Source organism: Podarcis liolepis (assembly GCF_965112155.1).
Source record: "Podarcis liolepis genome assembly, chromosome: 1".
Lineage (NCBI taxonomy): Eukaryota > Metazoa > Chordata > Lepidosauria > Squamata > Lacertidae > Podarcis > Podarcis liolepis.
The window spans coordinates 9,501,160-9,523,639 of NC_139554.1; the positions used below are offsets into that span (position 1 = coordinate 9,501,160).

Here is a 22,480-nt window from a genome sequence, read left to right on the forward strand (position 1 = left end):
TGGATAGGTTGGATCTTCTTGAAGTCCGTGGGACTCTCAAGAGTCTCCTCCAGCACCATAATCCAAAAGCACCCATTCTTAGGCAATCAGCCTTCTTTATGGTCCAGCTCTCACTTCCATACAGCACAATATATCCCAAGGGAGCAGAAAAGACTATTTATGTATGCTGTGTGGGTGTTATTGGCCCAGAGATGGAAAGAGGATAAAGTCCCTAGCAGAGAAGAAGGGCTGATCAAGTTGATGGACTATGCCGAAATGGCTAAAATGTCCGGAAGAATCAGAAATCAGGAAGACCAAAATGTTAATAAGGAATGGGGAAAATTTATAACTTATCTTAAAGACCATTGTAAACAGTTAAAATCGTTAGTAGGATTGGAATAACACATATAGTTTAAGGGTGAATTTTGGACACAATGGAGATATAAAATATTTGGATCATCATAAAAGATAGATGCAGGAGGAAATAATTAACAATAGGACCCACAAAGGGGAAGAGTGAAGTCCAAGAGATTCCTTGGAATCTTCTTTTTATGTTGTATGATGGATATGTGACTGTAAAATTTTAATCTGAAAAACCAAATAAATATATTTATTTTTTTAAAAAATCATACAACACAACAACACTTTAAAACAATGCCACACTAAAATATATAATAGCAAGCTTGATAATCCCACCGCAGAGCCTTGTTTTTAGAAGTATTTTTTTGTGGCGGGGGAGAGATATGGGTGCCCCCTTTGCCTGAAGTGGCAGCAAGGTTTTCTTTGGGAGGAGTTAAAGAGCAAACAAAGAGGGAAATTTTTGGCCGCCTTTCGTATTAATTTCGCCCCTGAAAATTCTAAGAATGTGCCTCCCCCAAATGTCACCAAATACAGTATCTTTGTGAGGGAGAAGTGTTTCCACAAAAGTTGAGGGTGGGTATTCAGCCTGCCTCAACCGCAAAGCCTCAAAACAGTCCCCACAGTTGCTCATAGCTGTCAACTTTTCCCTTTTCTTGCGAGGAATCCTATTCGGAATAAGGGGATTTCCCTTTTTAAAAAAGGGAAACGTTGACAGCTATGCAGTTGCTATTAGCTTACTCGATCAGACGGAGCAAGTTTCTGTCCCTCATTGTTATGGAGAAAAAAATGCAAACATCATGTGGGTGTGAATATGTCAGCTATGGCGCTTCCTTGCAAAAATAAAATAAAATAAGCAATGGCTTGCTGCCTTCTCTCTCCCCCTTCCAGAAACTGGTCTCCAGGTCAACGCTGAGGCGACAGAAAAAAGAGAGTGGAAAAGATGGCAACGAAGTGGCTGAAGTCTCGGCAAGCAAGCTGAAAATTGAGGATTTGCTGTTCATTAGAGTTCTGGGAAAGGGCAGTTTTGGAAAGGTAAGAGTTCCTCGTCGACACCTGGAGTATGGGCAGAACTTGCTCCTTAGTTTCTTCTGTGCAACTTCCATTTCATTTCCACAGGATCTGCGTGTTGAGGGGAAGGAAAACTGGGTTGCACCCAATTTCCCGGCCATTTGGTTCCACCTTTGCGTACTTACTTATTTAAGGACATTTGCAACCCAGTTAACTTTGAATAAAGATATCTAAGCAGTGTACGAAACTCAATATATAAAAAACAACAATTTAAAACCATTCCTCTTTGCATCACTACTTATTTAATTAACCTATTTCTATTTGCGCCCATAGATTTATTTATTTTTTTAAGGTGGGAGAAAAGCAGAAGAAATCAGAATCTCCTGCCCACCACCAAATGAGCTCAAATTCTAGCATAAAAAGCCCCTCTACCCAGTTCCCCCACAGCATCCATCGTTTTATAAACTCGTATCTCCTTTCCCCGCAAACTAAAAACATTTCTTTCTGCCTGGTTAGGTGATGCTGGCTAAAACAAAACAGACGGGATTCCTTTATGCCATAAAAGTGCTGAAGAAGGATGTGATTCTGCAAGACGACGATGTGGAATGCACTCTGACGGAAAAGCGGATTTTGACCCTGGCCAGGAATCATCCATTCCTAACCCAGCTCTACTGCTGCTTTCAGACACCTGTAAGTATTCTTCTCAACCTCCACAGCAAAATCAGCATTAGGAACACAGAGATCTTCGCTTCCTAAATGTATAGTATAGAGAGGATCCTGCTGGGATAGCTCAGTTGGTGGAACATCAGTGTTATGTACTGAGTTGAATAGGATCCAAAATGCAGCAGTCTGATTGATCCTAGAACAATAGGATTCAGAATGCAGCAGTCTGATTGGTACTAGAACAATAGGATCCAGAATGCAGCAGTCTGATTGGTCCTAGAACAATAGGATCCAGAATGCAGCAGTCTGATTGGTCCTAGAACAATAGGATCCAGAATGCAGCAGTCTGATTGGTCCTAGAACAATAGGATCCAGAATGCAGCAGTCTGATTGGTACTAGAACAATAGGATCCAGAATGCAGCAGTCTGATTGGTCCTAGAACAATAGGATCCAGAATGCAGCAGTCTGATTGGTTCGCAGGAGCCACCCAATTCAGCTCCAGGTGGTAGTGAATCGGCAACCTGATTGGCCTACAGGAGAATCCCGGAATTAGCCAATCACGTGGGGCCCATTGTGTAAATAATGTATATAAAGCAGACATCCTGGGGAACTTCCATTCCTCCTCACCACTGTGAGCTGAATAAAGAGCATGAAATCCACTCTCGACTCTGAGTATATTTCAATGAGACTCTTAATCTCAGGGTTGTGAGTTCAAGTCCCACGTTGGGTCAAAGAAGATTCCTGCCTTGCAATTCTACAGTTCTATGATTCTTTCTGCAAAAAGCTGACAGCTCTGGAGATGAATCTACTTGTCTTGATTGCAATACAGTTTCTGACTTTGCAAGGTACGGGCTGTGTTTTCCTGAGAGTGAGCACTAGGTGGCAGGCGTCGCAAGTGAAAAATGCAGCCAGTCACGTGACCCTTTAAAAAAAAAATTCCCAGGAAAGGTTAGCTGAGGAAACGAGGCAGCAGCTGCCTCGTTGGGACCTCACAACCACAGTCCGCATTCTTGCCAAAGGACAGGCTTGTGAGTCCCTCGGCATTAACTTTCCTCACAAGCATTTGAATAAAAAAGGATTACTAGTTTTCCCTGGGAGCGACTCCGTTTTTGAGAGGCTGATCTTCCTCTTTTCATACGTTCCCCACAATGCCTGCCAAGGAAACCGGCTGCCTCCATGCCATACCTTTAAAGCACACAACTCACTCCCCCCCAGGGCCGGCCCACCCATGAGGCAAGGTGAGGCGACCACCTCAGGCGGCAGGATGCGCATGGGCAGCAGATCAAAGGAATGCATCCCTTGCTGTTGCTGCCAATGTTCCTGATTTAGCTCCTCGCTCGCCCCTTCTTCCCTGGCCGGGGCGGAGGAGGGTGGGGTGGGATGAGCCGCCATTTTGTGGTTCGCCTCAGGTGCCAAAATGTCTTGGGCCCCAAAGAGTCCTGGGAGATGCAGTTTGCCGCTCACACAGCCACAACCCCCAGCACCCTTAACAAACCTCCCCCACAGGATTCTTTGGGGGGAGCCATGTGATTTAAATGTGTGGTGTGTACACAGCCGCGGTTGTTGCTCACCGTGAGCAAGGCTGTTTTCAAAACTTCCGGTGTTGATTCCAGGGCGGTCTTTGGGCAAGACAACCCATCTGGGCCCCCACCCAAATCTGCGCCGCCATCTGGAGCGGGGCGGGACTTAGCGCCCCGCTCCCGATGGCGGCGCAGATCTGCCTGCAGTCCCGGGACTGCAGGCAGCTCTGCGCCGCCATCCGGAGCGGGGCGGGGCTTTGCCCCCGGCTCCCGATGGCGGCGCAGAGCTGTGCTGAGCCAGGGACTGCAGGCAGCTCTGCGCAACCCTCGGAGCCGGTCTCCCGAGGGTTGCGCGGAGCTTCCTGAAGCCTGGAGAGCGAGAGGGGTCGGTGCGCACTGACCCCTCTCGCTCTCCAGGCTTCAGCGAAAGCCTGCATTCGCCCCATAGGACGCACACACATTTCCCCTTCATTTTTGGAGGGGGAAAAGTGTGTCCTATAGGGCGAAAAATACGGTAATAAACAAGAGTAGACTAGACTGAGGCAGTGCCGGATTTACGTATAAGCTAAACATGCTATAGCTTAGGGCCCCATTCTCTTGGGGCCCCCTAAAAATTTTAATGGGAAAAACCACTGGATGTTCATTTCTAAAATATAAGATAAAAAACAAATAAATTAAAACCTACATACAGCAACAGTATTTTGTGTTGTGTAGGCTCCAATGATGTAAGTAATGGGCCCCGCCTGCTAGCCTGCTCCCTGAAAGACCTATTAGGTCCATAAATTACCATATGTCATATATTCAGTACCAAAAAAGGTGACAATTTGTTGTTGACAAAGGACAGCTGGACATATAAAGGGCCCCATTACCTTCAGTAGCTTAGGGCCTCATCAAACCTAAATCTGGACTGGGGGAGCGCCTGAGAGCAGCCCATAGGGGCTTTGCCGATGCTCCTCAAGCATTCAGCACTTCCAACACTTAATGATTATTTAAAATGAATTTAATCAAAGCAGCGTGTGAAATTTCAGGCTGCCTGTGACGTGGTGCCTCAGTGCATTGCCAGAGTTACCAAACGGGCTCCCGCTGAGCATGGTGTCTCGCTGTCTTCTGTTAGGACCGCCTCTTCTTCGTCATGGAATTTGTGAATGGAGGGGACCTGATGTTTCACATCCAGAAATCCCGTCGCTTCGACGAAGCCCGAGCCCGGTTTTACGCCGCAGAAATAATTTCGGCCCTCATGTTCCTCCACGAAGGAGGCATCATTTACAGGTGAGCAAGAACACCATGCAATACTTTGTTGTTGTTGTTACTGCTGCTGCTAATTAAATTAAATGAATAAATTCCATTTATACCCTGCCCTTCAACTAATGATCACAGGTCTGTTCACAGCATTAACCCTCCCCCCCAAATGAATAGACCTGGGATAGCACAATCAGTAAAGCACGGGACTCTTAATCTCAGGGTTGTGGGTTTGAGCCCCACGTTGGGCAAAAGATTCCTGCATTGCTGGGGGTTGGATGAGATGACCCTTGTGGCTCCTTCCAATTCTACGATTCTATGCCTCCTTCTCTTTTTAGAATAATAAAATCAATAAAAGCAGCCTCACAGGGAAATGTCAGTAGGTGCCATTTTTTCAGCCACATAGCAGTATGTGGGGAAATCAAACACCCTCCCCAATTCAACCTTTTACTGGCTCACAGCCCAACACCTGCTGCCAGCTTTTTTCTTGAAGCTATTGTCCTACCAACCTTACTGTACTCTTGTGAAACATGGATCACTTATAAACACCATCTCCAACTCCTCAAAAGATTCAATCAACGCTGAGATGGGAGAATCGGTGGCAGAGAGAAGTCCAAAATCAGAGGCAGAAGCAGGAGAGGAGGGAGGCCAAGAGGCAGAGACGAGTCCTGCTGGTGTCATGGTGTCTCGCCTTCCTGCTGCGACAAGGTCCACTCCCCCCGGTCTTGCAGAACCAAAAGAGGCATGAAAAGGACGGAGGAGAGGTTGGCTTCCTGCAGGCACAGTCTCCACTTGTTTGGGGCAAACCCTGGAGAGGAAGAGATTTTGACAGCTTTTTAAGGCTGGCATATTCCTTGGCCTGCATGGGCATCATAAACATTGTCAGAATTCAAGGGCACAGCGAGTTTGCACAGCGAGTTTGCAAAAATAAACAGGGTCAAGCAGGGTCTCAAATCGGATGGGAGACCAGAGGTTTGATTCCTGCATTGCAGGGGGTCGGACTAGATCAGGGGTCGGCAACCTAAGGCCCATGGGCCACAAGCGGCCCATGGGGGTCATTTTACCGGCCCACAAGCCACCCCTGAACCGAGCTACCTTCTCAGCGAATCCCTGCGCGCTGTGCTAAACCGGCGCAGCGCGGCGTGGGGACGCCGAAAATTGCGTCTGCGCAGACACAGACGTCGGAAATCACAGGCGCGCGCTTACACACACCCACAATCTGGCCCACAGAGAGGGCTCCACAGCAGTGAACTGGCCCAGGCATGGTAAGCCTTGCCAACCCCTGGACTAGATGATTCTGTGATCCTAGACAGGCCCAAATATTCAGCGAGGGTGTGAATCAGGGGTGGTAAGAGGCGTGACTCAGAAGGCTGTGTGGCCTGCGGAAAGTCCCCAGTGCCAGGCAGAGAGGTCTGGAGGGTCATATTTAGTCCCTGGACCGAAGGTTGCCCATCTTTGTTCAAGGACAGTGATGTTTTTAGAGTTGTTGTTGTTGTTGTTGTTGTTGTTGTTGTTATTTATACCCTGCCCTCCCCAGCCAAGACCGGGCTAACAACAGATATAAGAACAAATTGATTGAAATACATCTTAAAATACAAGATTAAAATACAACATTAAAACATTAAAATGCAGCCTCATTTCAATGGAAACTCAAATCAAAAACTTTTGGGGGGATGAAAACATCAAGTCTACCAAGGCTAACTATCCAGACTGGTCCTACGTGGGCCAGAAAAAAGCCAGGGAAGTCCCCAAATAGGAGTTCCAACACAGAAGGAGAAAGGAAAAAAAGAAAGGGGGAGGGGATCAAGTTGATTCCAAGCCAAAGGCCAGGCAGAACAACTCTGTCTTACAGGCCCTGCAGAAAGAAATCAGATCCCGCAGGACCCTGGTCTCATGAGACAGAGCGTCCCACCAGGCCGGAGCCAGTGTTGAGAAGGCCCTGGCTCTGGTTGAGGCTAGTATATTTGAGTGAAAAAACATGAGAGATGTTTGCAGACTGGATGAATGCAACACAGAGAGCCTTAGAGAAAAGACCAGGAGGAGCCGCGAGGGGCAAGAGATCAGCTGCGAGAGTAGGGGCCTTTCAGGAATGCAAGCATGTCCACATTTTCACTGGAAAAGTGTTGTTGGCCATACAAATTTTCCTCCCTTCTGCGTCTCAGGCAGGCGCCGCAACACTCTCATAGCAGCCAAACTCTGAGACTGTTTTTACCAGGGAAATTGCATAAATAACTCTCCCACTCCAGCATAACATTTTGCCTGTAAATATGGAAGCAAAAGCTGGTTGCTGCGGGCACAGGCCCCCTCTGGCAAGGCGAAAGGAAGGAAGAAATGTCCTGTTAATACAGCACTCGCGTCTCGTTCTCACTTCCCCTCTCGCGCTTGATGCCAAAGCCCGAAGGAGAGCAGACGCCAAATGGTTACGCAACCGAGACCCTGTTTCAAACAGCGACGAGCGACAGCCATTGACATTCAGTCAGTCCTCCGAAGAGATCTGTTTACACCGATCGGAGCACCCCCAGGCTTCTGCCTGCTCTCGAATGTATTCTCCCAGAGACGGTGGAATAAATTATCTTATGTCTAGGAGCCCTTCAGCGCATGCAGACACAAACACACACACTGGCGCCAAGTGTCACAATAAATATTCGAAGGGAAACTGATGGCAGCAGGCTGGTCTTGCGGAGAAATGGGCCCTCATATTACAGTTTAATGCACACCCAGAAACAAACACACGTCCAGATATTAAGCCATTCCGAAGGCAGGAGGGATGGGTAGCTGGTTGTCTTGGTTTGGAAAACAGCTGTGGAATTGCCTGAGAGTGAATGAGGCAGGGTGGGGACGTTGTAGGGTCAGGTGTATATTTACTTAGGACCCCTCCAGACTTCCTTTTCTTGTGCATCCATGATTTGTGCTCATGGTGGGCAGACATTCTGCTTCTAGAATTATAGAACTGTAGAGTTGGAAGGGACCCTGAGGGTCATCTACTCCAACCCCCTGCAATGCAGGAATTGTTTCCAATCCCAAATGTCCGAAATCCTGGAACTTTTTGTAGTAGTAGCAGTAGTAAGAAGAAGAAGGTGCTGACCTTTAAAGCCCTAAACGGCCTCAGCCCAGTATACCTGAAGGAGCATCTCCACCCCCATCGTTCAGCCCGGACACTGAGGTCCAGCTCTGAGGGCCTTCTGGCAGTTCCCTCACTGCGAGAAGCGAAGCTACAGGGAACCAGGCAGAGGGTCTTCTCGGTAGTGGCGCCCACCCTGTGGAACGCCCTCCCACCAGATGTCAAAGAGAAAAACAACTACAGTCATACCTCAGGATAAATGTGCTTCAAGTTAAGTATTTTTGGGTTGTGCTCTGCGGCGACCCGGAAGTAACGGAGCGTTTCGCCACTTGCGCATGCACCGACGGTCAAAATGACGTCAAGCGCATGCGCGGAAGCGGCAAAACGCAACCCGAGCCCGCACAGATGGGCAGACGCGGGTTGTGTTCGCTTCAGAATGCGAATGGGGCTCAGAATGGATCCCGTTCGCATCCCAAGGTGCCACTGTGCCAGACTTTTAGAAGACATCTGAAGGCAGCCCTGTTTAGGGAAGCTTTTAATGTTTAGTAGACTATTGTATTTTAATATACTGTTGGAAGCCGCCCAGAGTGGCTGGGGAAACCCAGCAAGAAGGGCAGGGTATAAATAAATTATTATTATTATTATTATTATTATTATTATTATTATTATTATTATTATTAATATTTTTTATTATTATTATTATTATTATTATTATTATTATTATTATTATTATTATTATTATTATTAATACCTTGCCCATCTGGCTGGGTTGATTTAGTGAAGCAAGCTTGTTTTCTGCTGCTGAAGAAGGATAAGACCGAAGCCAATGGCTTCAAATGTCAAAGAAAGAGATTCTGACTACTGTAAATGTTAGGAAGAACTTTCTGATGGCAAGAGCTGTTTGACAGTGGAACGGTCTCCCTCGAGAGGTGGAGGACTCTCCTCCCTTGAAAGTTTTCAAGCAGAGGTTGGATGGCCATCTGTCCTGGATGATCTAGTTGAGATTCCACCATTGCAGGGAGTTAGACTAGATGGCTTCCGGGGTCCCTTCCAACTCTACAATACTAGATTCTAAAATGGGCTCCCACCCACTCAACTTTTAGCAGATTAATCTACCAGCGAAATGGTGGTTATAGTTATGACCTTGATTTGCATGCTTTAAAAAAGATTCAAAAAGTTTCCTCATGTTTTGTTCCTGCATTTTGTGAGTTGGCAGGGCTCACATCTCGCCTTAACCTCTTGCCTTGAATGGTTATCTGCTCCCGACTGAGGTTTACAAGCTAGCTTGCCTTCCTCGCAAAGTTTATTATACGACCTGGCATGATCCCGCTCATTGATCTCAGGACTTCGGGGTTTATTCTCTTCTCCTTCTTCTTTTATAGCTTTTTTAAATACAGGACATGCTTTTTATCAACAAGTTCATAAACTTGATGGCTGAGGTGCAGCTGCTGACATTTAGAAGGTGCCTTATATAATAATCCTGGCGGTTGTTGTTGTTGTGTGTGGGTTCTTTTTTAAGGCAGAAGATTTGTAATAAAGGGCAGATAGGACACAGTTGTGGGTTTCTTTCTGCTCGGGGAAAGGCAGTTCGTAAGAAAAAGATATTAAATGAGAGGCAGGAAATGTGTTTGCAAAATCTTTCCCCTGAATTTATCCAGTCACTGTTATGTACTGTGTTGAATAGGATCCAAACTGCAGCAGTCTGATCGGTCCTAGAACAATAGGATCCAAATTGCAGCAGTCTGATTGGTCCTAGAACAATAGGATTCAGAATGCAGCAGTCTGATTGGTCCAAGAACAATGCAGCAGTATGATTGGTTGGCAGGAACCACCCAATCATGCTCCAGATATAAGTGAATCCACAACCGGATTGGCTGACAGTAGAATTCCAGAATTAACCAATCATGTGCAGCCCATTGTGTAAATAATGTATATAAAGCAGATACTTTGAGGGGACTTTCATTCATTCCTCCTCACCACTATGAACTGAATAAAGAGCATGAAATCACTTTGCGACTCTGAGTATATTTCACTGGCAACGAAGGTGGGATCCCGCTGAGCTGACTGCCACACACAGCACCGCAGCACCGCCACCTGCCGCACCGCTGCCTCGCACCGTGTATCCAGGCTTCAGCTCCGGGACACAAGGAACTCAGAATGGCAACCGACAGCAGCTTCTCGCCGTTCAACCCAGCATCTGGAGACTGGGAAGCATACGCCTCCCGTTTCACCTTCCTCCTAGAAGCCAAAGGGGTCACCGATGAAGAAGACGCCAAGAAGAGGGCGATATTCTTCAGCATCTGCGGAGAGGAGACATTTGAAATCGCCCGGGCTGTCCTTGCACCTGAAGACATCGCTACTGTTCCATACAAAACAATAATGGAACAGCTGAAGGGGCACTTTTCGCCGCAGCCCTCAGTGGTGGCTCGTCGAAATGCCTTCTACGCAAAGCGGCAAGCCCCTGGGGAAACCATAACTGGGTTTGTGATGTGACCTCTCTCCGCCAAGCCGCCCGGTTCTGCAACTTCTCAGAGCTGGAGAACATGCTTCGTGACCGCCTCGTCGGTGGCCTGAAGGATGAGAAGCTGCAACGACGCCTCTACGCCAAGAAGGACCTAACGTTCCAGGTCGCTCTGGAGGAGGCCCTGGCAACGGAAGCTGCCAAGAGGTCGACGCAAGAGGCACGGCCGAGCCTGCCACCCCAACCGAGGGTCCTTTTCTGTTTAAAATGACAACAGTAATCTTACTTCCGATCCCCTTTGGGTACAAATGAGGGAGCTGACTTAGCAGTCCGATCTGATACATGTTTACTCAGAAGTAAATAACCCTGATTTCAAGAAATTCCATACCAGGCCCTATCACTGTCTTTAGCATACGTGCCACCAGGGTACAAAGATCCGCCCAGAACCCCCAAATTTAGCTTAGCCCCCAAATTAACTTTTATTATGCTTACGCCTTATCTCTTGTTTACGAAAGAAGGGATGGAAACTAAACAAACTTTTTTATTTGCTCATTTATTTACAATACACTTATACTTAAGTGTACAACACCACCACACTTAAACTTATAAGTATTATTTAGGCACCTACTTAGGAGATACATCAGTCGTGTCAAAGGTGCCGCTGCCACAGCTGCCGCATAGCAGCTCAATACAATACGAAACATATTATTTTGATGGAAGAGTTAATTTCACATCCACTGCACCATTGTGAATGACAAGCGCCGCCGCTGGCGTGGCGCGTGTTTGGTAAATGAGCCCGCAAAGTCGAAAGTCCTGTAGTGAAACAGTAGGTATACATTTCAGTAATACCTAGGTATATAGTGGTACCTTGGGTTAAGAACTTAATTTGTTCTGGAGATCCGTTCTTAACCTGAAACTGTTCTTAACCTGAGGTACCACTTTAGCTAATGGAGCCTCCCGCTGCTGCTGTGCCACTGCTGTGCGATTTCTGTTCTCATCCTGAAGCAAAGTTCTTAACCTGAGGTACTATTTCTGGGTTAGCGGAGTCTGTAACCTGAAGCGTCTGTACCCTGAAGCATCTGTAACCCGAGGTACCACTGTATATGTATTTTGTTTTTCTAGTTTGATCAAAATTATTTATTATTTCATAACAGGTAGATAGTTAAGAGCTTAGGTGGCTTCGCCGGCTGGCGCCTGGCACCCCCCAGAATTCGGCGCCCAGGTTCCCTGCACCCCTTGCACCTCTGGGTAAAGATGGCCCTGCCAGGCCCGGAGATACGGATCTGCTACGAATCGTAGGCTGTCTCAGCCCAGGAGGGGAAATACCCAGTACAAAGTATCTTTTTATAATACACCAGAATAAAAGAAATGTTTTAAAAATCTAATCTAAAAAGAAACAGGAGCAAAGATAAAGGAGAAGGGGAAAAGAAAAGAAAAGAAAAGAAAAGAAAAGAAAAGAAAAGAAAAGAAAAGAAAAGAAAAGAAAAGAAAAGACAAGACGAGAGGGGAAAGAGAGAGAAAAGAGAAAAAGATGAAAAGACTTCTTTTCTATCTATAGCAACTTGCTCAAAGTATTCATTCAAACTGATATCCAACTATTCTATTTTCCACAAGCCAGTATTTTTTCAATCTTCAAATCCGGATATTATATTTTCTCTTTCATGCAAAAAGTCCACAAGAAGCTTCCAGTCCTTAATAAATGTCAGTAATGACTAGAGAGGGACATTTTGGGTCGTGATGAGTTTTTCCCCCTTCGTGTCTCAAGATTCCTGCAACGTTTGCAGCTGATAGCTGCAAATGTTTCCAGGTTATAGTTTTCCACACAGGCTTCAACATGTGTGAATCGGCGGCTGAGTTGAAAGCTGGCATGTAATACAGTGGCTTTGGGGAGGAGGAAGAGGAGGCGGCGTGAGGTTGGCACCGCACTCATTCTGGCTCCTATGAGCCCCTCTTCTTTTGCAGCTTTAGAAAAACCAGCACCAAAGAGGCTCTTTGGACTTGTCTTGCAATCTGAATTTGTCTCCTTCTATTGCTCTGAAAAATGTTTACACCACTCCTAATATTCTTCTGCCCGCCTCGCCGCCTTCCTCTGCTCCAGCTCAGCCCTCTCACCTGCCCTGGCAGGCTCCTCTTAAGCACTTGGCACCACCTGAGCCTTCCCTTATTCCGCTTAGTCTTTTAATGTTCACCCTCCCTTGTTTGGGCATGTTCTGTTTTAATAGCCCTTCTGGGTCATAAGCGCCTTGGACGTGGCTGGCAGAGCACAGCAAGTCTCGCAGAGCCTAGAGGAAGCTTGGCTCCCAGTACGTTTCCGAGCACAATTCAAAGTGTTCATGCTGACCTTTAAAGCCCTAAACGGCCTCAGTCCTGTATACCTGAAGGAGCGTCTCCACCCCCATCGTCCAGCACCGAGGGCCTTCTGGCGGTTCCCTCACTGCGAGAAGGGAGGTTACAGGGAACCAGGCAGAGGGCCTTCTTGGTAGTGGCACCCTCCCTGTGGAACGCCCTCCCACCAGATGTCAAAGAGAACAACAACTACCAGATTTTAGAAGACATCTGAAGGCAGCCCTGTTTAGGGAAGCTTTTAATGTTTGATGTATTACAGTATTTTAATATATATATATATTTTTGGAAGCTGCCCAGAGTGGCTGGGGAAGCCCAGCCAGATGGGTGGGGTATAAATAATAAATTATTATTATTATTATTATTATTATTATTATTATTATTATTATTGAAGCAGGGTTCACACCCTTAGTAGATCATGTTGGCTCAGACGCTGCAGGGCTCTTACCTGGTCAGCTGCTGGTTGCCTTTTCCTAAGCACAGGAAGGGTCCCCAACCAGCTCAGATCATATGCATCCATCTGTCTTGGGAGACAATGGAGATGTTGGAAGTGGCTGTAGAGACCGATACGGGAGAGACATGTTCTGTTGCAGCTGAGGCAGATGAAGGCGTCCGGTTGTGCGGCTGCAGGTGCACCATGGCATTTCTTCTCTCTGCTCTCCTCCCCGAGGTCATTCCTCCTCCGGTCACTGCGGTGGATGCAGAACCTGACCATCTGTCTCCAGGCACTGCGGTCATCTGCAAGGGATTCCCCACACCGCAGGGTTGATGTTGTCAGCCTTCATGTCATGTTTGCTGACATCTTTGTAACACAGTTGGTCTGCCAACAGGCCTGGTGCCTGAAGCCAGCTCCCCGTAGAGCACGTCCTTGAGGATGCTGCCATCTTCCATTCTATGGATGTGACCAAACTGTTAGAATTCCTGCTCCATGGTTGCAGTCATGGGATTTTTGTCTTTCACATGACATGATATGTTTTGACTCCACAGAGTGGGAAGTGACGAAGACAGGATGTTTGTGTCACTGTGTTCCGTGAAGTGGGACTATTGTCCTTTCGTTCTTTTTCTCTTTGCTGTCTGATGCTAGAGAGGGAGGGAGCCATGTTGCAGTGCTCCGTGTGTGTTTATATGTAAATAAAGTAGATTAGCCAAAATGCTGAGTTGCTGAGGTCTGTCACGCATGATGCGCAAACTCTGCGGATCCCTAAGGGTGCTGGTGTCGGTTGGCATTGGTCACTGTGATGTTTGGGCAGAAGAAAGCTTTTGAAGCTCCCGAACGATTGACCAGGAGGGAGGGAACATGCCGGTCGGGCATGTGTCTCTGCCAGGGTCCTACTTGAGTGTAGGCTGAACTCCTGCCATTGAAGTCGCTGAGACAGGAGTGTGACCATTCCGGGACTATGGGCTTGAGAGAGCGCATCTTTGTCTGAGACTTTGCCATATTCACAACTTTAGCAGAGAGTCCAAGTAGAAGAGTCTTCTCTGGGTTACAAGCACCAAGTTCACTGCACCAGCTGAAATACATAAGAAGAGCTCTGCTGGGTCAAGTCAAAGGCCCCTCTCACCCAGCATTCTCACAGTGGCTAACAAGGTGCCCATGGTAAGCCAGCAACAACTGAAAATCCGCAGGGATGATCTAGAGCAGGCATAGGCAAACTTTGCCCCTACTACAGTTCCCATCATCCCTGACCTTTTAAGCCTTGGCTTAAAAATTAGGGCCATTTGAATCATTGAAGATTCTTGGGTTTTCCCCGACCACGTATGAGGCCGCTGAGTGGGACATAATGAGCCACTCAACTGCATTTCAGTTTTTTGTTAAGGTGGGAGATGCAACCCCAAATCTCAAAGCATGCCATGTACTGTAGTTTGATTCTTAATATGCAGAGAACAGCCATCTAGGGTCATCGCTTCCAGCAGCCATGTTTACAGAGCATCCATCCTGGTTGGTGTTATGTACTGAGTTGAATAGGATCCAAACTGCAGCAGTCTGATTGGTCCTAGAACAATAGGATTCAGAATGCAGCAGTCTGATTGGCCCTAGAACAATGCAGCAGTATGATTGGTTGGCAGGAACCACCCAGTCCTGCTCCAGATAGAAGTGAATCCACAACCTGATTGGATTACAGTAGAATTCCGGAATTAGCCAATCATGTGCAGCCCATTGTGTAAATAATGTATATAAAGCAGATACTGTGAGGGCACATTCATTCATTCCTCCTCACCACTATGAGCTGAATAAAGAGCATTAAATCACTTTGCGACTCTGAGTATATTTCAGTTTGTTTGCAGGGAGATTAGGCAAGCTGGCTGTTTTTAATGAGCCTTCTTCGCTCCAATTTGTGCGCAGAGAGACTAGACGGGATTGGTTCAAAGAAAGAGTTGCCCCACACTTTCCCAGTGCATTCCCCCCCCCCAATCACTTTCCCTCTTGCAAAAAAAAAAGAGGGGGGAAAAGAAGTCTGGTCTTTTGGGGAAGTGGGTTTGTTGCTCAAGAGCTCTCAATCCGCTTTAATCCACAGACTTGATTTACCGGTATGTGACCGAATCCAACTCAATAATTGCGTCAGTCCAGAAGCGCCCTGGATGGTGTCAGAAGCAGAGCTAGCTGTTCCAGCACCTGAAGCGTGCACCCGGGGGTGGGGCCACGGGGGCAGGGCCAGCATCCCCGGGGGTGCCACAGAGAGCATCCCGGGGGGGGGAGACGCCCATGGGCAAGGAGCGAGCCGCCCATGGCAGGCTGCTTCCTGGACGGGGTGGGGTGGGTGGGAGCCATGCCACTTTGCCAACAGCCTTCCTCCCTTCCCTCTTCCTTTTGACAGCTCGGGGGAGGCTCCCCCCCCCCCCAGGAAGCAGCCCGGGAGTGGGGGGCAACAGCGCACCGCCCACCTGCAACTCCCAAGCGTCCCCCAAGCTGTCAAAAGGAAGGAGGGAGGGGGGAAGGCCGCTGGCAAGCCTTCCCCCCCGACAGCTCGGGGTAGGCTTGGGAGTGCATTTCAGTTTTTTGTTAAGGTGGGGGGGAAAATTTCAGTTTTTTGTTAAGGTGCACCGAATGTCACCCCCTCAGTGATGACACCCGGGGTGGGCTGCCCCCACTGCACCCCCCTTCCTCTGCCCCTGGATGATGTCGATTTTAGCATTTCAGCTGGAAGAGCATCACTAAGAGCAGATCCACTGCATGCATTTAAAGCGGATCCAGCACACATTTAAAGCATGTGATTCCCCCTGAAGAATCCTGGGAACTGTAGTTTCCCTCCTTACAGAGAGCTACACACCCCAGCACCCTTTGGAAAACTACACTTCCCAGAATTCCTTGGGGAGGTCACGTGCTTCAAATGTGTGTCGGGCGTCCTGGTGGAAACCTTTTGGTGTGCCCACTGATGAGTTCTTTGGAAACCATGATTGTGGGGGAAGAAGCTGGTAAAGAGAAGTGGAGATGGGCATTTGAAGCCTCCTTTGGCATTGCAAGGGTGGTTGTATCACAGAACCGGTGTCTGAGTCACAAGTGGAAAGGGTTCCTGATCCATCCCGCCCCCCCCCCCGAGACCTTGTGATCTGCTGATGATCCACAATTACTGTAAATACAGCTGAGTAATCTGTGTCCTGGGAAATGTGTGTGTGTGTCTGTGAACATCTTGGAAAGGAGATTTTTCCAATGCCACTGACTTTTGTCCTGCCAGCTGGCAAACTGCAGAACACTTGGCTTGTGGCAGGGTTAAAAAGAGGCCAACACTCAGCCTGAGAGAACAGGCTTTGCCCATGCAAGGTCCTGGGTTCAACTGTCAATTTCCCATCACAGGTTCTGCAGCATCTGCGCCTTAGGTAGCGCCTGCTAGACAGCAGAGAACCAGGATTGGTCAATGTGGTGTGTTCCCTCCCCAGATATTCTACTGCTCCCATCATTCTTGACCATTGGTCATGCTGACCACGGATGCTGGGAGTTGTAGTCTGCCAATGTGGAGGCCATCACATTGGCTGCCCCCAGGGCAGACAGCGCTGGCTGGCTGAACCAATGGGCTGACAGCATAAGGCAGTTTTGTGTGCTCCTAGGTACCGATCAGATATGCAGGTGACACAACCTTGATGGCAGAAAGTGAGGAGGAATTAAAGAACCTTTTAATGAGGGTGAAATAAGTGAGCGCAAAATATGGTCTGATGCTCAACATCAAAAAAAATGAAGATCATGGCCACTGGTCCCATCACCTCCTGGCAAATAGAAGGGGAAGAAATGGAGGCAGTGAGAGATTTTACTTTCTTGGGCTCCATGATCACTGCAGATGGTGACAGCAGCCACGAAATTAAAAGACGCCTGCTTCTTGGGGGAAAAGCAATGACAAACCTAGACAGCATCTTAAAAAGTAGAGGCATCACCTTGCCAAAAAGGTCCGTATAGTAAAACCTATGGTTTTCCCAGTAGTGAGGTATGGAAGTGAGAGCTGGACCATAAAGAAGGCTGATCGCCGAAGAATGGATGCTTTTGAATTTTGGTGCTGGAGGAGACTTTTGAGAGTCCCATGGACTGCAAGAAGATCAAACCTCTCTATTCTGAAGGAAATCAGCCCTGAGTGGTCACTGGAAGGACAGTTCATGAAGCTGAGGCTCCAATACTTTGGCCACCTCATGAGAAGAGAAGACTCCCTGGAAAAGACCCTGATGTTGGGAAAGATGGAGGGCACAAGGAGAAGGGGACGACAGAGGACAAAATGGTTGGACAGTGTTCTTGAAGCTACGAACATGAGTTTGACCAAACTGCGGGAGGCAGTGGAAGACAGGAGCGCCTAACATGCTCTGGTCCATGGGGTCACGAAGAGTCGGACACGACTAAATGACTAAACAACAACAACAACAACAGGCCAGTTTCCCTTCACTGAAATCTCTGGTCCAGAGTTACGAGTTGCAAAGTGAACCCAGAGCTCAGCGCCCTTTGCAACTCTGCTCAGCTTGTTTGTGTTCTAAAGGGCCTCATGTTGTATCTCCAAATAAATTCGAAGCACACTTCACATGGAACTATTCCTACAACCAGTCCTTTCCCGAGAGCTGCTGGGTCAGGATTTCAGCAGGAGCTGTTTTAGCAGTTGACACCATGCAGCATGCTGGAGGCAGGGAGGCAAAATGATGTTATGTAGGACCTGGAAGAGCACCCGGCAAGCTCTCCCTACCTGGAGATGCTGAGGATTGCACCTGGGACCTTCAGCATGCAAAGCAGATGCTCTACCACGGCACTAACCTGAAGGAGCGTCTCCACCCCCATCGTTCTGCCCGGACACTGAGGTCCAGCTCCAAGGGCCTTCTGGCAGTTCCCTCATTGCGAGAAGCCAAGTTACAGGGAACCAGGCAGAGGGCCTTCTTGGTAGTGGCTCCTGCCCTGTGGAATGCCCTCCTACCAGATGTCAAAGAAATAAACAACTATCTGACTTTTAGAAGACATCTGAAGGCAGTCCTGTTTAGGGAAGCTTTTAATATTTGATGAATTATTGCATTTTAATATTTTGCTGGAAGCCGCCCAGAGTGGCTGGGGAAACCCAGCCAGATGGGCGGGGTATAAATAATAATAATAATAATAATAATAATTATTATTATTATTATTATTATTATTAACCTTCCCCTAACTTTTAAGCTGCCCCTATTTAAACCTTGCAGGGGTGGCTAACACCCCACACTTCAAAACGACCTTGACAGATTAGAGAACTGGGCAAAAGCAAACAAGATGAATTTTAACAGGGAGAAATGTAAAGTATTGCACTTGGGCAAAAAAAATGAGAGGCACAAATACAAGATGGGTGACACCTGGCTTGAGAGCAGTACATGTGAAAAGGATCTAGGAGTCTTGGTTGACCACAAACTTGACATGAGCCAACAGTGTGACGCGGCAGCTAAAAAAGCCAATGCAATTCTGGGCTGCATCAATAGGAGCATAGCATATAGATCAAGGGAAGTAATAGTGCCACTGTATTCTGCTCTGGTCAGACCTCACCTGGAGTACTGTGTCCAGTTCTGGGCACCACAATTCAAGAAGGACACTGACAAACTGGAACGTGTCCAGAGGAGGGCAACCAAAATGGTCAAAGGCCTGGAAACGATGCCTTATGAGGAACGGCTAAGGGAGCTGGGCATGTTTAGCCTGGAGAAGAGAAGGTTAAGGGGTGATATGATAGCCATGTTCAAATATATAAAAGGATGTCACATAGAGGAGGGAGAAAGGTTGTTTTCTGCTGCTCCAGAGAAGCGGACACGGAGCAATGGATCCAAACTACAAGAAAGAAGATTCCACCGAAACATTAGGAAGAACTTCCTGACAGTAAGAGCTGTTCGACAGTGGAATTTGCTGCCAAGGAGTGTGGTGGAGTCTCCTACTTTGGAGGTCTTTAAGCAGAGGCTTGACAACCATATGTCAGGAGTGCTCTGATGGTGTTTCCTGCTTGGCAGGGGGTTGGACTCAATGGCCCTTGTGGTCTCTTCCAACTCCATGATTCTATGATTCTATGATTCTATGATTCTATGTAACACCAGGATACGTCATGGACTAGCCAGATGCAGAGGAGTGGACAGAGGAAACAACTGGGGAACTGCCAAAGGAAGAAGACTCAGAGCCCAGGGAGTGGTGGTCAACCATGGGTGGTCAGAGGAAGAAGCCTGGGAAGAGAAGGTGCCAGAAGCAGAAGGGACAACAGGGCTTAGTGAGCTGGGAGAGTCTGTGGCAGAGAAAAGTGCAGAATCAGAGGCAGAAGCTGAAGCAGGGGAGGAGGGAGACCAAGAGGCAGAGATGAGTCAGGCTGGGGAAGAGTCATGGGTGTCTCCCTCTCTGGCTGCAACAAGCTCCCCCCCCCCCGGTCTTCCAGGACCAGGAGAGGCATGAAGAGGGAGGAGCAGAGACAGGCAGGTTGGCATGGTCTCAGATTGCTTGAAAGGTCAACACCGCTGCAGTGCCCTCCAGAAATTGTTGGACTCCCATCATCCCCAGCCAGCATGTCCGGAGAGCCGGGGTGATGGTAGTCAGAGTCCTACACTCTCTGGAGCCCTGTTGAAGCCCATAGGGATTACTTCTGAGTAGGCCTGCCTGGGATCGCACTGTAATTCCCTGGCATGAGTCTCTCTTCTGAGCTGCCTCTCGCAACTCGGTAATAGGAGTGAGTCACTTTTCTGGCACCTCTGAAGGGTGGCATCTCACAGCGCACGTTTCCAAAAGCGTTTCCACATCAAGGAGCGATGGTTTGACATGCGGAGGAGGCAAGAAGCAACAAGCAGCAAAGAACAGTCTGGCACAATCTGACATTATGGCGCTCTGTGCTCAGATCTCCACACTTGCCATCGTTACACACTTCAGACTTGCCTGATGGCTCAGAGACAGGGTGTCTGCAATGCAGGCAGGAGGTCCCGGGTTCAAGTCCTGACATCTCCAGGGAGGGCTGTGACGGGAGCTGCCCAGAGTGGCTCTGGCAACCCAGTCAGGGGGGCGATATATAAATGTTGTTGCTGTTGCTGTTGCTTAATGCAAGGCAGATGCTCCTCCACTGAGCTATAACCCATTCCCATATATCTTTTAATCTGACCAAAAAAAGAGAGAGAAAATGCAGGGGCGAGATGGCTGTTTTAGTCCAATGCAGAGTTAAGCAAACCCTAATTCTGCATGAGACAGAGGTGATGGTTTGTTTCCATTGGGGTGTAAATTCCTGACTCCATAGATTCCCAACTGTAAAATGGGTACATTGTTTTCCAGAATCTCTCCATGCTTTATTCCTTCATAAGGCGCAGTGCATATATGTGCATTTATACCTGTGATTTAACACACAACTTGCATATTGAAGATTGAAGATTGGATTTACTGTGCTAAAGTTCATTTTCGGCAGGGGATGGCGTGGTGGGGGGAGGGGTGAATCTGACCCACCTAGCGCCTGAGAAGTGTGATTGTCAGTACTAGGCAAGCTACTTTTCCCTCTGTGATTTGATTCCCTTCTCTTTCTGCTCCCGTTCTGATTTGACTGTTGCCTTGCCCTTTGAGGGTGCTACTCTGGTTAGCTGCTGCGCTTGTGAACTGAAATTAAAGAGGCATAAAAATACAGACATCTGAAGGCAGCCCTGTTCAGGGAAGTTTTTAATGTGTGCCATTTTAATGTATTTTTAATCTTCGTTGGAAGCCGCCCAGAGTGGCTGGGGAAGCCCAGCCAGATGGGCAGGGTACAAATAATAAATTATTATTATTATTATTATTATTATTATTATTATTATTATTATTATTGCTGGAAGGTACCCCAGGGATCATCTAGTCCAGGGGTCAGCAACCCGCGGCTCCGGAGCCGCATGTGGCTCTTTTACACCTTTGCCGCGGCTCTGGGGCAGATACTAGCGAGGGGAGAAGGAGCATTGTGCGCCCCGACACTCCCCATTGTGGCGGGCGCTGTACTGGCTGTGACGTCGCATGGGGGCGGTGCGTGCGTTAGTCACGCACCGTCCCAACGTCACCTTTCCGCCCGCCCGCCCGCCCGCTACATTGTAAGGGGCACGTACGCTGGTCACTGCATTGAAAGGGGGCATGTACGCTGGTCACTGTTTTGAAGGGGAGTGAAGAACACACACACAAAAAGGTAACTTGTTAATTTAACGTTTATTTCTATGAGGAGGAGTAATTCTGAGGGGTCAAACAAAGAAATAATAAAAAAGTGACAAAAAAGTTATTTTTATAATGACGAGTTTGGCGGCTCCCAGTTTTTTTTCCTTCGGAAACGGGTCCAAGTGGCTCTTTTTGTCTTAAAGGTTGCAGACCCCTGATCTAGTCCAACCCCCTTGCAGTGCAGTAAACACAGCTAAAGTGATGAGCTGCCCTCTTACTCTGAGTGTTGTTGGCAGGGGTCACCATTGTTCTTGAATTCCCAGCTCCTGTCATCCCAGGCAGGCAGCATGGCCAATAGTCAGCGAAGAAGGGATATGGAGGCCCACGTCATTCTTGTCCCCCTGCCACACCGGGAAACATACATGGGATTATTCCACCCTGACTAGGAGGGTTCCTGCCCATGTTCCTGGAGTCATGAGATGCTTAATCTCAGTGGTTGTGGGTTCGAGTCCCACGCTGGTCAACGGATTCCTGCACTGCAGGGGGGTTGAGCTAGATCAGGCATCCCCAACCTTCGGCCCTCCAGATGTTTGGGACTACAATTCCCATCATCCCTGACCACTGGTCTTGTTAGCTAGGGATCGTGGGAGTTGTAGGCCAAAACATCCGAAGGGCCGCAGGTTGGGGATGCCTGAGCTAGATGATTCACGTGGTCCCTTCCGACTCTAGAATTCTACGATTCTATGAGCCATTCACATGCCTTTTCGAGTTGTATGTGAATGAAGAGCTGCCGCGTGGAATTTTAGCTCAGGAAATGTGCCCAAAAGCCTTTATCTGGGATACACCAGATCTATTTTGTTCGCGCTGTCATCAATGTGCTTCAGGGCTCCAGGCTGCAGATTTGCTTGCCCCCCCATCCCCCCCACCCCGCTTGGCGTGCATAAAATAGCAGCACTGTTAAGAGCAAATTGGCTCCGTCGTCGGATAGGCTAGAAAAAATTCCAGCAGCTCCGTCCAGTGAGATGAAAGAATCCGCTACATTTCTAGGTTGCTGGTTATTTGGTCAGCAGGAGGTTTGCCCAGTCTGCCTGCCACAGAGGAAGGATTTCCCCCTTCCCGGTTTGTGTCTGTCATACATTCATTGAAATCGCATCCCCCCCCCGTCAGTTCTGAGAAATGACTGCGTGTCTCAGTCTGTATGAAAAAACAACGATTTTACGTATATTTAAACCGCAACTTTTAGCAGAAGGTGGGGTGTGAGTTGCCCCTGGGTTGTTTTAGAAGCCATGGGATGCTTCAAGGC

At 48.0% G+C, this 22,480-nt stretch overlaps 1 protein-coding gene across 1 annotated transcript in view; it reads left to right on the forward strand.

Moving 5' to 3' along the window:
- PRKCH (protein kinase C eta) overlaps positions 1-22,480 on the forward strand; it is a 106,889-nt gene that overhangs the window by 61,757 nt on the left and 22,652 nt on the right. Inside the window, exons 8-10 of the mRNA XM_083518322.1 lie at positions 1,228-1,371; positions 1,864-2,037; positions 4,646-4,800. Of these exons, the coding sequence (XP_083374448.1) occupies positions 1,228-1,371; positions 1,864-2,037; positions 4,646-4,800 (473 nt within the window). The remainder of the gene's footprint in view (positions 1-1,227; positions 1,372-1,863; positions 2,038-4,645; positions 4,801-22,480) is intronic.